Source organism: Entelurus aequoreus, linkage group LG20, assembly GCF_033978785.1.
Source record: "Entelurus aequoreus isolate RoL-2023_Sb linkage group LG20, RoL_Eaeq_v1.1, whole genome shotgun sequence".
In the NCBI taxonomy this organism is placed as follows: domain Eukaryota; kingdom Metazoa; phylum Chordata; class Actinopteri; order Syngnathiformes; family Syngnathidae; genus Entelurus; species Entelurus aequoreus.
In genome coordinates this window covers 47,837,108-47,851,807 of record NC_084750.1, presented here as the reverse complement: position 1 = coordinate 47,851,807, position 14,700 = coordinate 47,837,108, and the positions used below count along the sequence as shown (strand labels likewise).

Genomic DNA, 14,700 nt, shown 5'->3' with positions numbered 1-14,700 from the left:
ATACACCAAAGCAATGCCCAGCCCAATCAGCAGATGGCCAGCGATCACGGTTCCAAATAGGTAGAGGTCTTCCACGTCCTGGATGGTAAGCACTGAGAGGCACATAATTCTCCATTTCTCCCAGGAGTCTCTCATGTACCCTGCAGCAATTGTTCCGTCAGGGCAGCCAGGCTCCCCAGAACCCCCACATCTATGGTCCTCTCCAAGGTTTCTCTTTGTGCCCATTGGGTTGACTTTTTTAGTGAGTTTTTTCTTGCCCTGATGTGGGATGTCCTTTTAATAATAATAATAATAATACCTGGGATTTATATAGCGCTTTTCTAAATACACAAAGTCGCTTTACACGTGTGTGGGGGGAGGGATTAAAACAACTTTATTAGGAAAAGAAACTAAGAAAAGAAAATAATAATAATAAAGAAACACCAAGGGCAGGGTCAGTTTGGAAAGGCTAATGTGAAGAGGTGAGTTTTTAGGGTGGTTTTGAAGGTAGGGAGGGAGGGGGCATCTCTGATGTGCCTGGGGAGAGCGTTCCAGAGAAAGGGGGCAGCCACGGAGAAGGTCCTGTCGCCCCAGGTTCGGCGCCTGGTCTTGGGGACCTCCAGGAGGCCAGCATCACTAGACCTGAGGGAACGGGACGGGACGTGTGGCTGGAGGAGGTCAGAGAGGTAGGGTGGAGCCAGGTTATGGAGTGCCTTGTAGGTGGTGAGGAGTATTTTAAAGGGGATTCTGTATTTGACAGGCAGCCAGTGGAGGTCATGAAGGACAGGTGTGATGTGCTCTCTGGAGCGGGTTCCGGTGAGCAGGCGGGCAGCGGAGTTCTGGACATATTGCAGTTTATCGAGGGTTTTGGAAGTGATGCCGTAGAGGATGCTGTTGCAATAGTCTAGCCGGGATGAGATGAAGGCGTGGATGAGGGTTTCGGCAGCAGAGGGTGTGAGGGAGGGCCGGAGACGGGCAATGTTTCTGAGGTGGAAGAATGCAGTTTTGGTGATGTGGTTTACATGGGGGAGGAATGAGAGGGTAGGGTCTCTTTTGGCTTGTGCAGCCCTTTGAGACACTCGTGACTAAGGGCTATATAAATAAACTTTGATTGATTAATTGATCAACCCTAAATCAACTTTTAAAATCAGCTTTAAGTCCGCGCGTTTGATCGTTGCAGCGAGAAACCAGCGAAGAAGAAAAGCCGGAAGTTAGCAACACGCAGGTTTTGTTTCTTTAAAAAATGTGTCCGGTCAGAAAGTTGAGACTAAATTCTGTCGTTGAAGAAATATTTGGAGTGTTTGAAAGAACCATAGCAGAGTACAAAGAGGGACGAAAGATGAAAAAGAGCGTCAACAAGAACTACTGGATGCTGTTTTCAAACCTCAAGTTGTGCTACACAGATCAGGTTTGTTTACATCTTTTTACCTCATCATGTCATTTAAAAGTAACTTTTAATACGTGCACTGATTGAACGTTTTGCATTTTGTTTGGTAAATGCATAGATGGTGTCCAGTTGGTTTTACTACAACTCTTGTTTTGAAAAAAATGCTATTTTAAGAAATATGTGTGGGTAATAATTTGTATCACACCTTCAATAACAAACTATGATTAAACATGATACCAACTAAAAAACACATGGCACATATATGGTCTTCATTCTGCTAGTCTGTTATAGTACAAGTCTTATTTTGAAAATACAATATTTTGCTGAGTGTTGAGTACTTGTAGTTATTAATTTTTTAATAACGTCATGATAATACTTCATAACCACTCAAATAACACTAGTTGGTTGTTATTATCATATATTATCATTATTTGGGGGGAAAAAAACATTAAACTTTATTTTTATAAATATTATTACTCATTAATTTTTAAAACCCTTATTATAAATATCATAACATCTACAAACACACACACATAGATGGTACCTACATAGATAATTTGGTTATATAATTATTTTTGTAAAGCAAAACATGTGTGAGACTTTTGTATTATCAGGGTGTGAATATCATCAAATATTGGCTTATTTATTTTTTAAGATTTTTAAGTCTTCTGCAGACTTTTTTTTATACCAAATCACTGTCAATGATTGCTTTATGAAAGTTATTAAGACAAAAGGTTGATACTCCATCATGATCGCTGGGTGTTTATGTCAGGAAAGTTGTCATAAAAGTCAGTCGTCTCTTTTTAATAACGGTAGAGAGCACTGCACCGTTATTCTTCACTACCTAGTCCATACCAACACACCCCCAAAAAATGGCCTCACTCATAAACAAATATAACTGTCGGAAAAGGAGTAGGAAGAAGCAGAGCTTATTTATTCTACCCCTTTTCATATCCTAGCAGTTTAATCATTTGTTGTTTTCTGTTTTTTAACAGAACAGTGAACCAGTAAATACTTTTTTTATAATAAGTAAGTAAACAAATAATAAATACTTAATATTAGACATGTGAACATCTACACAACAACAACAATAATAATAATAAAGAAAAGGTTCAAGATGGTTATCATAATTGTTATTCTTTGTACTTAGTGAATGTCAGGCTTGTCACTGACAGTTTTGGTTATGTTTTAGTTTTCCCTCCGTTTGTGTTTTATTTCCTGTCAGCGATCTTATTTTTGTTCAGTTTCCTGCTTTCTTCCCTTAGCGCTGTTCCCCTCAGCTGCGCCTGATTGGCACCTGCATGCCACACCTGCATGCCACACCTGCATGCCACACCTGCTCGGGTTAAATAACAATGAATATTAACCACCAATGCATTGAATTTTTTGTTGCTGTCTTAGTGTGCACACACTGTTATATTAGCGCGCTAAATACCTTTATGTGTTGTTCTTGTCTTCGAAAGAGTTCAATATCTTCGAAAAGAGTACAAATCTGCAAACAGCGTTGCGTTGCGTGTCCCAGCGCTGCTCAGCTGTCACTCCAAACGGCGAGGGCTGCGGCCGCCGTACGTGGCTGTTGTTGATCAGAGCGACGTCCTCCGTCTCGATCAGCGCGGCGTCCTCCGTCTGCCTGCCTGTCGCTGCGTTGCTCCTGGCCCCAAACGACGATCCCGTCCGCTGTCTGGCTCTTCTCCTGGTCCAAAGGAGGCCTGTGGCTGAACATGCACCGTCCCAGCGTGCGCTCCAGGTGCACACGTCACTGCGCGCTGCTTGCAGTCTAATAACTTCCTGTTCCTAATGAAGTGTCCACTGTGGGTCTTACTGACATTCAAACTTAGTCCTTTTCCAAAACAAAGACTAAAGTTTTCGACTCAATGCTACAGCCCTTACCTTTGGGCTGGTACCGAGGGCGACTGTGTTGACCAGTTTGACGCGTGCAAATGATAGAATGTCCTGTAGAAATGTGTTTGGATATGACAATCCCTTTATTACAAGCTATCTAAATTAAAGGCCTTCGACCACGCAGTCTGATAGTTTATATATCAATGATGAAATCTTAACATTGCAACACATGCCAATACGGCCGGGTTAACTTATAAAGTGCACTTTTATTAAATTTCCCGCCACACGCACGGGGAACAGAGGTATGCCTTCCCCATTGAAGCCAATACAAAAAAGCTCTGTTTTCATGTCATAATTCCACAGTATTCTGGACATCTGTGTTGGTGAATCTGTTGCAATTTGTTTAATGAACAATGGAGACTGCAAAGAAAAAAGTTGTAGGTGGGATCGGTGTATTAGCGGCTGGCTGTAGCAACACAACAAGAAGGACTTTGAGGATAGCAGATGCGCTAGCCGAACGACCTCACCTTGACTTCCTCCGTCTCCGGGCCGCCAACCGCATCGGTGATCGGGTGAAGTCCTTCGTTGTACCGTCGATCGCTGGAACGCAGGTGCGAGCACGGGTCGTAATGAGCAGATGAGAGCTGGCGTAGGTGGAGAGCTAATGTTTTTATCATAGCTCTGTGAGGTCCGGTTGCTAAGTTAGCCTTAGCGTCGTTAGCAACAGCATTGTTAAGCTTTGCCAGGCTGAGAATTATTAACCGTGTAGTTACATGTACATGGTTTAATAGTATTGTTGATCTTCTGTCTATCCTTCCAGTCAGGGATTTATTTATTTTGTTTCTATCTGCATTTAAGCACAATGCTATCACGTTAGCTCCGTAGCTAAAGTGCTTCGCCGATGTATTGTCGTGGAGATAAAAGTCACTGTGAATGTCCATTTTGCGTTCTCGACTCTCATTTTCAAGAGGATATAGTATCCCAGGTGGTTTCAAATACAAACACGTGATCCACAATAGAAAAAGGAGAGAGTGTGGAATCCAATGAGCCAGCTTGTACCTAAGTTACGGTCAGAGCGAAAAAAGATACGTCCTGCACTGCACTCTCGTCCTTAACTCTCACTTTCCTCATCCACAAATCTTTCATCCTCGCTCAAATTAATTGGGTAATCGTCACTTTCTCGGTCCGAATAGCTCTAGCTGCGTTGAAAACAATAGGAAAATATGAGGGAGTGAACAACTGACTACGTCACGCTACTTCCGGTAGGGGCAAGGTTTTTTTTATCAGAGACCAAAAGTTGCGAACTTTATCGACGTTGTTCTCTACTAAATCCTTTCAGCAAAAATATGGCAATATCGCAAAATGATCAAGTATGATACATAGAATGGATCTGCTATCCCCGTTTAAATAAAAACATTTCATTTCAGTAGGCCTTTAAATCAGATGTAAGTTACACAACAAAGTATGCTAACCTAGAATGGCACATTATCAAAGCATTGTCACCACACGACAAGACACGGTCGAAAACTGTTTGTCCTCCAATCGCCCTGCCCATGCTCACACCTGAACCCAATTTATGGAGGCTACCATGGTAACCGCACCATAGCAACAGTCCCCTCCCTGTCAACACTTCCTGGTTCTTAACAGGTTTACAGAGTCAGTTACCATGGTAACTGACTCTGACTTTGTCTTACCTCTCTTATTTACATACTCAGGAGTTTGCACTTAACCTGCTCTCTGGAATATTCCCCCGGTGACTGTGTGACTTTTGTGTAAACATGTTGATACACATTGTCACAAACTGAGAGGAACATCAACCTCTCATAAATATTGTCTGGTTTTTATGAACAACATAAAACAATCAGTGCATCATCCAATTCATCTTCCTATAGACAATCTATTGAAGAATAGTGTTAATAATAAATATAAAGTTAGTAAAGATGTGAGAGTAAGAAGTAAACAAACCTGTTGTGTGTAACACAACTTGATGTTGTCGCTCCTTCTCCTCTTTTGTTGGACAAAGTTCCTCCTCGTACTCTGCTATGGTTCTTTCGCACATTTTCACACAATCACAACACTTTACACTCACACTTGATCTCTGCTTAGCGATGTGTTTTCATCACTTCTTTGTTAGCAGCTAACAAGCTAAGCTAACTAGCAAGCTAAGCTAGCATCAAAGTGCGCTCAGACTAATATACAAACAGTTATTAATGAATAGAGTGTAATAAAGGACATAAATGTGTACATGGACGCACAGATTAAGAACACTGCAATAACGTCTTCACCGTCAGACGCCATCTTGCTTTATCCTCGCCGTGTTTGCTTCGCGCGCAGTCTTGTCAGATCTCGCGAGAGAAACAAGTAACCAGCTCTCTCTTCCAGATCTCGCGAGAGAAATAAGTAACCAGCTCTTTTTCAGATCTCGCGAGAGAAACAAGTACAATCAGCTCCCACCCCCGGTAAAACTATCTAATTATATACTATTTACTTATTCTGAAAATAAAAGTAAACTTGTCTACTTATTTTCGTAAAAATATTCAAATATATAACAACGTATTGAAACAACAGTAGCATAAGGAAAGAAAAAAAAGAAACAAAATAAATATTACACTCATGATATTATTTTTGTCTTTGATGCTAATCGTTTTTATAATGTATTTTACAATGTGGGAGGTTTTCATGTTCTTTTTCAATTTCCTTTGCCATTATATTTATATATATTACACTTTTATGCAGATGACTGCCAAATGTATATGCCAATTTGAAAAGGCCACGGCCCCCTGACACCCCTTCTCAACTGTCTATGTGATGTCAAGGCTTGGTTAGCTCAGAATGTTTTAATAATGAATGAGGGAAAAACGGAAATGTCAGTTTTTGGTACGGCCCTCACTGACTTGGGACCATTGCAAAAGCAGCCTTGGCGTCACTATAGACAGCCATTTTAAACTTGACAAACAAGTCAATGGCGTTTTAAAATCCTGTTTTTATCATCTTTGTCTTTTAGTAAAGGTAAAACCATTTTTATCTTTTAACCTTTTTGAACAAGTGGTGCATGCTTTTATTTCAAGTGGCCTGGACTACTGCAATGCACTTTATGCTGCCATTAACCAAAAAGCTCTCTCCCGGTTGCAGTTAGTCCAGAAGGCGGCAGCAGGACTTTTAACAGGGGCCAGGAGATGCCAGCATATAACCCCAACTCTTCAGAGTTTGCACTGGCTCCCTGTTCATTTTACAATTGATTTTAAAACCTTCCCACACAGCAGAAGACTCCTATAGAGGCTTTGCAGTCACGTGGTTTTATCACGTGACTTTGTGTTACGCCGCCATCTTGCCGGTCAACCGGTCAGCTCGTTCCTACGTGTTCGTACAGATTCAGTTTGATTTCTGCGCTACATTTTCACCGCTTTCATCCGAATTATGGCTGATTTGCTATCCAATGAAGTTGTGCATTTGGATGAAGAGTCCAAGAAACGTTACCGAGAGAAGTTGAACCTTGTTGGCACAAAGGATCCGTACCTTTTACCGAGAAGCATGCTAAAATCACCTGAGCATTTTGCAACAGCCGACCTGCCTGATCTCTCATATCCAGACATTTATAATGACCTCGTCGATTCACCATCTCCGTACACTGGAAAGGACCTTAAGGCATACAAGAGTCTGGATGCCTACAAGTATTTTACAGCAGGTTTTGTGCATGATGGGCTGATATGGCAGATTCCAAACAAGAATGGATTTCTTCTCATGACCAAGGTAAGGAAAAAGCCCACACAGAAGAGCCTACTGTCTGTTTACAAATCCGCGTGGCAGTAACAGTGTGATTGTGAAAAAACTACTGAAGTGATTCTAATGAAAACTCACATTGTTAAGCTTTTTTTTTAATTACAAAAGGCGTCCTGTTCAAAAATGCTTTTAATTAAAAAACTGTTTCACAAACTTCATATTGAAATTTTCCAATGTTTCTCTATGCATTACATAATTTCAAAAAACTATTATAGACTTTGTACAGCCCTTACCTTTGGGCTGGTACCGAGGGCTACTGTGTTGACCAGTTTGACGCGTGAAAATAATAGAATGTCCAGTACTGTAGAACTGTGTTTGGATATGACAATCCGTTTATTCCAGCTATCTAAATTAAATCAAATGTAAATTCTATAACAAAGTATGCTGACCTTGATTGGCACATTATCACATAATTGTCACCACATGACACGATACGACATGACACGAACACGACCACGTCCACGTCACGAACACGGTCGAAAACTGTTTGTCCTCCAATCGCCCTGCCCATGCTCCCACCTGAACCCAATTTAAAGGAGGCTACCATGGTAACCGCACCATGGCAACAGTCCCCTCCCTGTCAACACTTCCTGGTTCTTAACAAGAAGTGGGCGGAGCAATCTGCCGCAAAGGAAATTCATCATGCTGAACCCAACAATCAATTACAGAAAATAAAAACAAAAACAATATAAACAAATAAGGAATTTTGGCTCCAACACTCCGGCCCCCAATTGAGAAGGGCAGGATGCCATGAACAATTCAAAATAAATAAAAATGGAGCCATAAATATAAACAAATAACCATCTTTGAGTTAGAGTTTTTTTTCAGTTTTGATTTTAGCAGAACACACCAATGCTTTTTTATCTGGATAAGTCTCCATGACTCTTCCAAGTAACCAAGAGCCACGTGGAGCGGCGTTGTCTGCGATCAGTACAAAATGTCATTTGGGACGAGACTTCTTCTGTTTGCTCCACCTCTGCCGCTCCTGTAGCAAAGGTAAATACTCTCTTAACCAATGTTTCCAGCATAGGTCAGAGATGTATTGGACTTGTCTTCTTTTTTAGTGCAGCTTTAATGCGCATCATTTCCTGATCCACTTTGTCACTTAGTGATTTCCTCGTTTGACTCATCTCCAATAGAGTCATTTTCAGGATCCAGGCGACTGACCTCTCAGGGTCCTCCGCTGCGATCCCATACTCCAACATATCAGCTGGCCATTCTTCCTCTGTTTCTTCAGAAACATTTCCTGATCCACTTCAACTCCTCTTGAGGCTTTGTCTGCAGGAATTTGAGTGGTATTAATGTACGGCCATTGGGTGACATCAGAAATCTTGCATCTTTCCCTCCTTTTCCGACCAAGTATGCGTTGCCTAGCAGCGTACTTTTTGTTGGGCAGAGACACATCATCTTTTTTAAAGGGAAGTTCCAAAGTGTTGTGTCCATTTTGAAGCTTGCACGGTTTAGTCATGACCTTCATGACCTTCATGTCATCTCTAGAAATGTCTTCTTGGTATTCTGATGACCTGTCGTGTAAATCATGGTTATATTGATTGTGCAGCAGCTCCTCTTGCTTTGTTATGGAGATCCTGTTGACAGTAGTAGTGGAGCAGCCAATCTTACTCCTCTTCTTACTGTAATCAGGATTGCCATTGATGACCCACCCCAATAGGGTCTTAACGGCATATGGTCCATTTCCATGACTGTTCACCACTTCCCAGGGTTCAAGCAGTTTATATGCATTGGTCCCAATCACTAGCTCTACATCGGCTTGAATGCAAGGAAGAGTGACGCCATCCAAGTATGGCCATTTAGCCAACTCCTCTTTATTGATGAGGTTGTTTGTAGTTATGGGCATCCTTTTTTGGGTGTAGACCTTGGGAAGGTCGTAGAACTGTTGCCCAGTAAGGCTTGAAATCTTTAAGTCTGTCAGCATGTATCTGGAAATTGATGTTTTTGGGCCCATGGTTAGGAGATTGATTTGAGTTTTTCTTCCTTTCAAGTTGAGCTTGGTCATCAAATTTTCAGAACAAAATGTATCTGTGCTGCCCGGATCCAGGAATGCATAGGTTTTTATGACTGGGTGTCCTTTGCTGGACTTTATCTGTACAGGCAGAATTGACAGAATCCTATTTCCAGCCCCCGTTTGTTCACATGTTTGCAGCGATATTTGTGCATTACTCACAGATGGTCCTCTTGCCTTATTTTGGTTTGGAATTATGTTGCTTGCTCTTTCCTTCTGACCAATATGAAGCAGACTTGGATGATTTTTCTTGCATATCTTGCAGGTCAAGCGCTTATCACAATGCCTGCTAAGATGTCCAACATGAAGACACCCAAAACAGATTCCTTTCTGTCTTATGAAAGTTATCTTCTCCCTGTGGGTCTCCTCCTCCAATTGAGGACACTGGTCGAGAGCATGATTTTTAGAGCAGCAAACACAGGCGTTTGTGATAGGAGCAGATGCACTTTGCTTTGGAGCAGGTTTGAATCTGGTTTTACTTTCCGCATCAGGGGTTTCGATTTTAATGGTTGTGGCAAAACTGCTACCTTGGAATTTAGGTTTACCTTGTGATTTCATTCCTTTTACAGGGTTACTTCCTGTACTTTGTGGTGCATTCTGGATGTCTCCAAAGACTGGGTCTGAGACAATTTTCACCTGTCGCTCAATAAATGCAACAATGTCTGTGAACTGAGGTCTGCGATGGTGGTTTTCTAATATGTTGCATGCAGAGACTCTCCAGCTTTCTCGCAGCTTGTACGGCAGCTTGAAGATTACAGTTTTCATGTGAGCGGACATATTAAGTTCCTGCATATACTGCAAGTTTTCCATGGCAGTGCAACCTTCTCGAAGGTAAAGTGAGTAGGCTTGCAGAGCTCGTACATCTTCAGACTTCACCACAGGCCAGTTGAACACTTTCTCCATGTAAGCTGCTGTTATCTGGTATTGGTCACCGAAGTGTTTTTCCAACAAATACTTTGCCATCTCATAGCCTCTGTCTGGGGGCATGTGTTGACAGCTACGCACCAGTTCTTTAGGTTGACCCCTAGTGTACATTTCCAGATAGTACAAACAGTCTCCTTTGTTGCTTGTGTTTTTCTCAACACATTGCACAAATGCTCTGACAAAGGTTCTGTAGAGTAATGGATCACCATCAAAATAGGGAATCTCCCTTGGTGGGAGTAGATGAGAAGTTTGCAACGACATTTGCAATGTTGCAATCTCATTTTGCCTGTGCAATAAATCAATTACAGTAGGGGTGCCATTGGTTGGAGGGGAAATGTTAGTTTGCTGTACAGGGAGGTCCATGTGGGTTGTAGGGCTGTGGTCCTGCACTGTATTCCAAGAGACTTGCTGATGTTTTGGTAAAGAAGGTGGTGGTTGCAGTTGTACCTGTATGGGTTTAGGGTGTGAAAGCATGGACTGTTGCTCTTGCCAAAAGGTGGGTGGTTGAATGAGAAGTGGTGTCCTATATTGTAGTTGCCATGCTGTTATTTGTTGTTGCTCAGATGGATGGTGTATAGACTGTTTTGGAGGTGGTGGTGAAGCTTGGCTTGACTGCTGCTGTGTGAGGGGTTGATAGTCTTTAGCCTGGGGGTTGAGAGTGAATAGTGGTTCTTTGGTTTTCTTTAAGTAGGAGTTCATGCCATCAGATGTTGTATGGGAGGAAGCATGAAGGCTGGGAGCTTTTAAAACTGCTAATTTCGCATCAGCAGCTGCCAATTGAGCATCCAGATCCATCTTTTCCTTTTTCTTTCTGATTCTTTCCCTCTCCTCTTCCAATTTCCTTTTTATCCTTTCCTCATCCTCTTCCAATGCATGTTTTTCCTTTAGAGCTGCAGAGCGGACAGCGAGGGCAGCCCTTTCGGCCTCTGCCTGTCTGCGAGCTGAGGAGGTGCTTGACCGACTAGAACCAGAGTGTGTGTGACTCCCATGTGATTTGTGACTTATAACATTAGAAATGCTGTCATTTGGATTAATTTCGTTTTCCAAATCCTCAATATTTTCCAGGGTTGGTGTTTTTATCCAGGTGTTAACATGCTCAATAAATTCATGTACATTGATCAATTTGGCTTTGTACCATATGTCGTTTTTGATTTGGTCCTCTGTAGGTAGAATTGGTAGGAGGGATTGGTGTGCACTTGCAGCTTCCTTTACAACATTGAGATATTTGGTGAAAGACGATTGCACTTCCATTTTGTCCTCTCCATTTTCCATCCTCTCCATGATATGTTTCTGCATGTTGCTTGCCTTGTTTAATTTGGATCTTCTCTCCTTCTGAAGTGTTTCAATTCTCATCAGTAGAGCTTTTGGTGTCATTTTCACTGTGCGTTTTTTTACAGCAGATGTTTGATTTGTGTCCACCTGATTTTCCATGTCTGTAGGCTGTGACTGATTTTCAGTCATTTCTGACAATTCAGCCTGTGAGGGTTCCATTTGACCTTTAATTGTGTCACCAATTGAATGTGTTAACTTTAACTCCTCCATTAACGCATGATCATGCATTTCCAAAGCATCATGCACTCAAAAAAGTGAATGAGGTGTGTTGTGCACTATATATAATTTTTATGTTTTCAGTTTAGTTAAAATACATGTCTTTGTTATGTTAAAATATTTTTTTCTAATAAAGTCCATGTAATTGTGTCTTTGGTTATGTGTACAAAATAATTATGTGTTGGTTGATCACAAAACATTTAATTGAAGTGAATTATGATTGAAATACTTATTACATCCAGAAGGTGGCAGTAAGAAGAAAATTCAAATGCTTCACACTACACGTGCGCAAACTCTGAATCAACTTTCTTGTTTTTGCCGGTGAACTTGCCAACGGTCGTCACCATTTGTCTGCGTTTCTGGCTTGAGAGGTAGGAGGGCATTTTTCATCAATACTTATTGTATTATTTACATATTGAGCATGATTTAATTGTGTGTTTGTGATATAACACTTCTATATTTCCGTTGTGTTTGTGCTTCAGAGAGCAGTAGCCAGTGCATGATAAAACTACACTACCTTCGGTCTGCTTTTACCCCGCCGACCCCCAGGCAGGTAGGTTAGCTACTAAAATAAAGCACCAGTGGCATTTGTCAAGGGTAAATGTCACCAACAACGGGAGCATCTGGTTATGTTTAACGAGCAGTAGAGCCGTTGTGGTGAGCTGGGAAGCGGGTGTTAGCCGCGAATGCTAAACGCTAGCGCTAGCACTAGCCGAAGTTAAAGGCCTACTGAAATGAATTTTTTTTATTTAAACGGGGATAGCAGATCTATTCTATGTGTCATACTTGATCATTTCGCGATATTGCCATATTTTTGCTGAAAGGATTTAGTATAGAACAACGACGATAAAGATCGCAACTTTTGGTATCTGATTAAAAAAAGGCTTGCCCCTACCGGAAGTAGCGTGACGTAGTCAGTTGAACATATACGCAAAGTTCCCTATTGTTTACAATGATGGCCGCATGAAGTGAGAGAGATTCGGACCGAGAAAGCGACAATTTCCCCATTAATTTGAGCGAGGATGAAAGATTTGTGGATGAGTAAAGTGCAAGTGAAGGACTAGTGGGGAGTTGAAGCTATTCAGATAGGGAAGATGCTGTGAGAGCCGGGGGTGACCTGATATTCAGCTGGGAATGACTACAACAGTAAATAAACACAAGACATATATATACTCTATTAGCCACAACACAACCAGGCTTATATTTAATATGCCACAAATTAATCCTGCATAAAAACACTACGTGTTTGTTATGCTAGCTCCTAGCTCCTCTGCTAGCTCCTAGCTCCATAGAACACGCCAATACAATTCAAACACCTGATCAACACACACAATCACTCAGCCCAAAAGACCGTTCACCTAACCCAAGGTTCATAAAGCTAATATATTTTTAAAAAGTTACGTACGTGACGCGCACATACGGTCAAGCTATCAGAATATGGCATAAGTATAGTCTCTTCCTAGGTTTAAAGGCTACATTCTTTCAAAGTGTGTCCATTACATTAAAGTGATGACATTTTCTGAACTAGCAATTATTTGCTTTTACCCACATATAAATTATGATTATTATCAAAAATCTAGTTGTGTAAATATTTTCTAGAAGACCATAGTCATCCATAGTCATCCCCACTATATCATCACAATATCGATATTGAGGTATTTGGTCAAAAATGTCATATTGCCTATTCCAACCTAAATCAACTAATTTGAGCACTGTTAACCATAGTATGACACGTTTGTTTCCCATGCTACTATCATTGCCACTGGCTTCTGTCTGTGGATTGCTCAATGTTTGCTTCAGTGTCCAGTTCGTTTTACATATGACCAAAGTCAGTTGGTTTCTTTCTCATTTGAATGCTTTTAATGTATACATATTTAATGACTTCATACTTTTGTTTTCATCTTCTCTAGACTGACTCATTTGGATGATGGCTGCACCAGTAAAACTACGGATTATCCTTGGTTCCAACAATGCTGAAAAACTGACCATAGAATCAGGCATGCCAATGTCTGTTGAGGATCTTGCAAATGAGATCAAACGTCAGTTTGATATAGAGGAGGACATTAGACTCCAGTACATGGACAGTGACTTTGATAACGAATTTGTTAACCTTAACAAAGTTTGCGACATTCAAGACAAGAGCACAGTGAAAATCATCCGCTTGTCAGATGCTCTAGACCTCAGCCAAGGCAGCATGAACCAGAGTGGGGAAGAAGCATCCTTGTCATCTTCTGACACATTAAAACTCTCCTCTGATTCAGAATCTTCTCGATCACATTGGCCCACAGAATTCCAAATTCCAAAGTTTTCATATGACGTGGAGATGCAACTTCGAAGTGCAAACCAGGACTTTGTATCAAATGGAGTTCTTCTGACCCCCGGTCATAAACTTAAATCAGACATCTTGGAAAGTCTGGCTCAGGAAATCATCAAGTTCAAGGCATATCCCTCAAACTTGGAAATTGAGTCTGTTGCTGAAGCTTTAATCAAAGCACATCCATGTTTGAGAGAACAGAGATCCTTCTGTGGTTTCTACGGCTGGAAAATAAGCCTCAAGTATAAGATGGCAAACTACAGGACAAAACTTAGAAACTTGGGGTGCCCAGAACTGAGCATCAATTCCCTCAAGCACAAACCTGCAGATAGATGTCAGCCCGCCTATGATGTCAAAAAACCAAGGAAAGCCGAAGTCAATTTTTTCCCCCCCTTTCCTGCTGGAGAGACCCAGGACAGCCTTGAAGGGGAAAGATTGGCGTTATCTGAGGTCAAGAAGAGACATAATGATAAAGTTGTCAAAGAAAAGATGGCTAAGACCTTCGCAGAAGGCAAGAGGTCGTCAGAGACAAGCCCATGATCATGGAGTTCAAGATCAGATGGCCAGGACTCTTCACTGTCGCAGAGGTATGAAATGCTTTTTAAATCGGCTATAGTCAACAATTTCAATTTATTTATTTTTTGCAATTCTGCTATATTGCATAGTGACAGACATGGAGGGCAGGGGAGAGAGAGTTGTAATGGCTTCCAGTCACATGGGAATGTTAATCATTTTGTGTAAAATGTAACACAGGAAAGGCTGTTATACTACAGTACAACCTGTTTTTGTACATTCTTGTGAAAGTATTTCTGTTTTAAATGTTAAATGCTTTAATAGGTACCAATAATATGTTGTTTGTGGACATTATGTTTTCAGGTGGAAGCAGAATTTGTGAGGATCACTACT

At 41.2% G+C, this 14,700-nt stretch overlaps 1 protein-coding gene and 1 long non-coding RNA gene across 2 annotated transcripts in view; one reads left to right on the top strand and one right to left on the bottom strand.

The window, feature by feature from the left end:
- The window catches only part of LOC133636327 (zinc finger protein 37-like), a 497,781-nt gene extending 492,346 nt beyond the window's left edge, over positions 1 to 5,435 (bottom strand). The window contains exon 1 of the mRNA XM_062030237.1: positions 5,193 to 5,435. Within this exon, the coding sequence (XP_061886221.1) occupies positions 5,193 to 5,267 (75 nt within the window). The 5' untranslated portion in view covers positions 5,268 to 5,435. The remainder of the gene's footprint in view (positions 1 to 5,192) is intronic.
- A 6,260-nt stretch (positions 5,436 to 11,695) lies between these two features.
- LOC133636353 (uncharacterized) lies at positions 11,696 to 13,580 on the top strand. Its single transcript, XR_009822227.1, has 3 exons — positions 11,696 to 11,851; positions 11,963 to 12,033; positions 13,391 to 13,580. It is a non-coding gene; the product is annotated as an uncharacterized LOC133636353 (long non-coding RNA).
- The last annotated feature ends 1,120 nt before the right edge of the window (positions 13,581 to 14,700 follow it).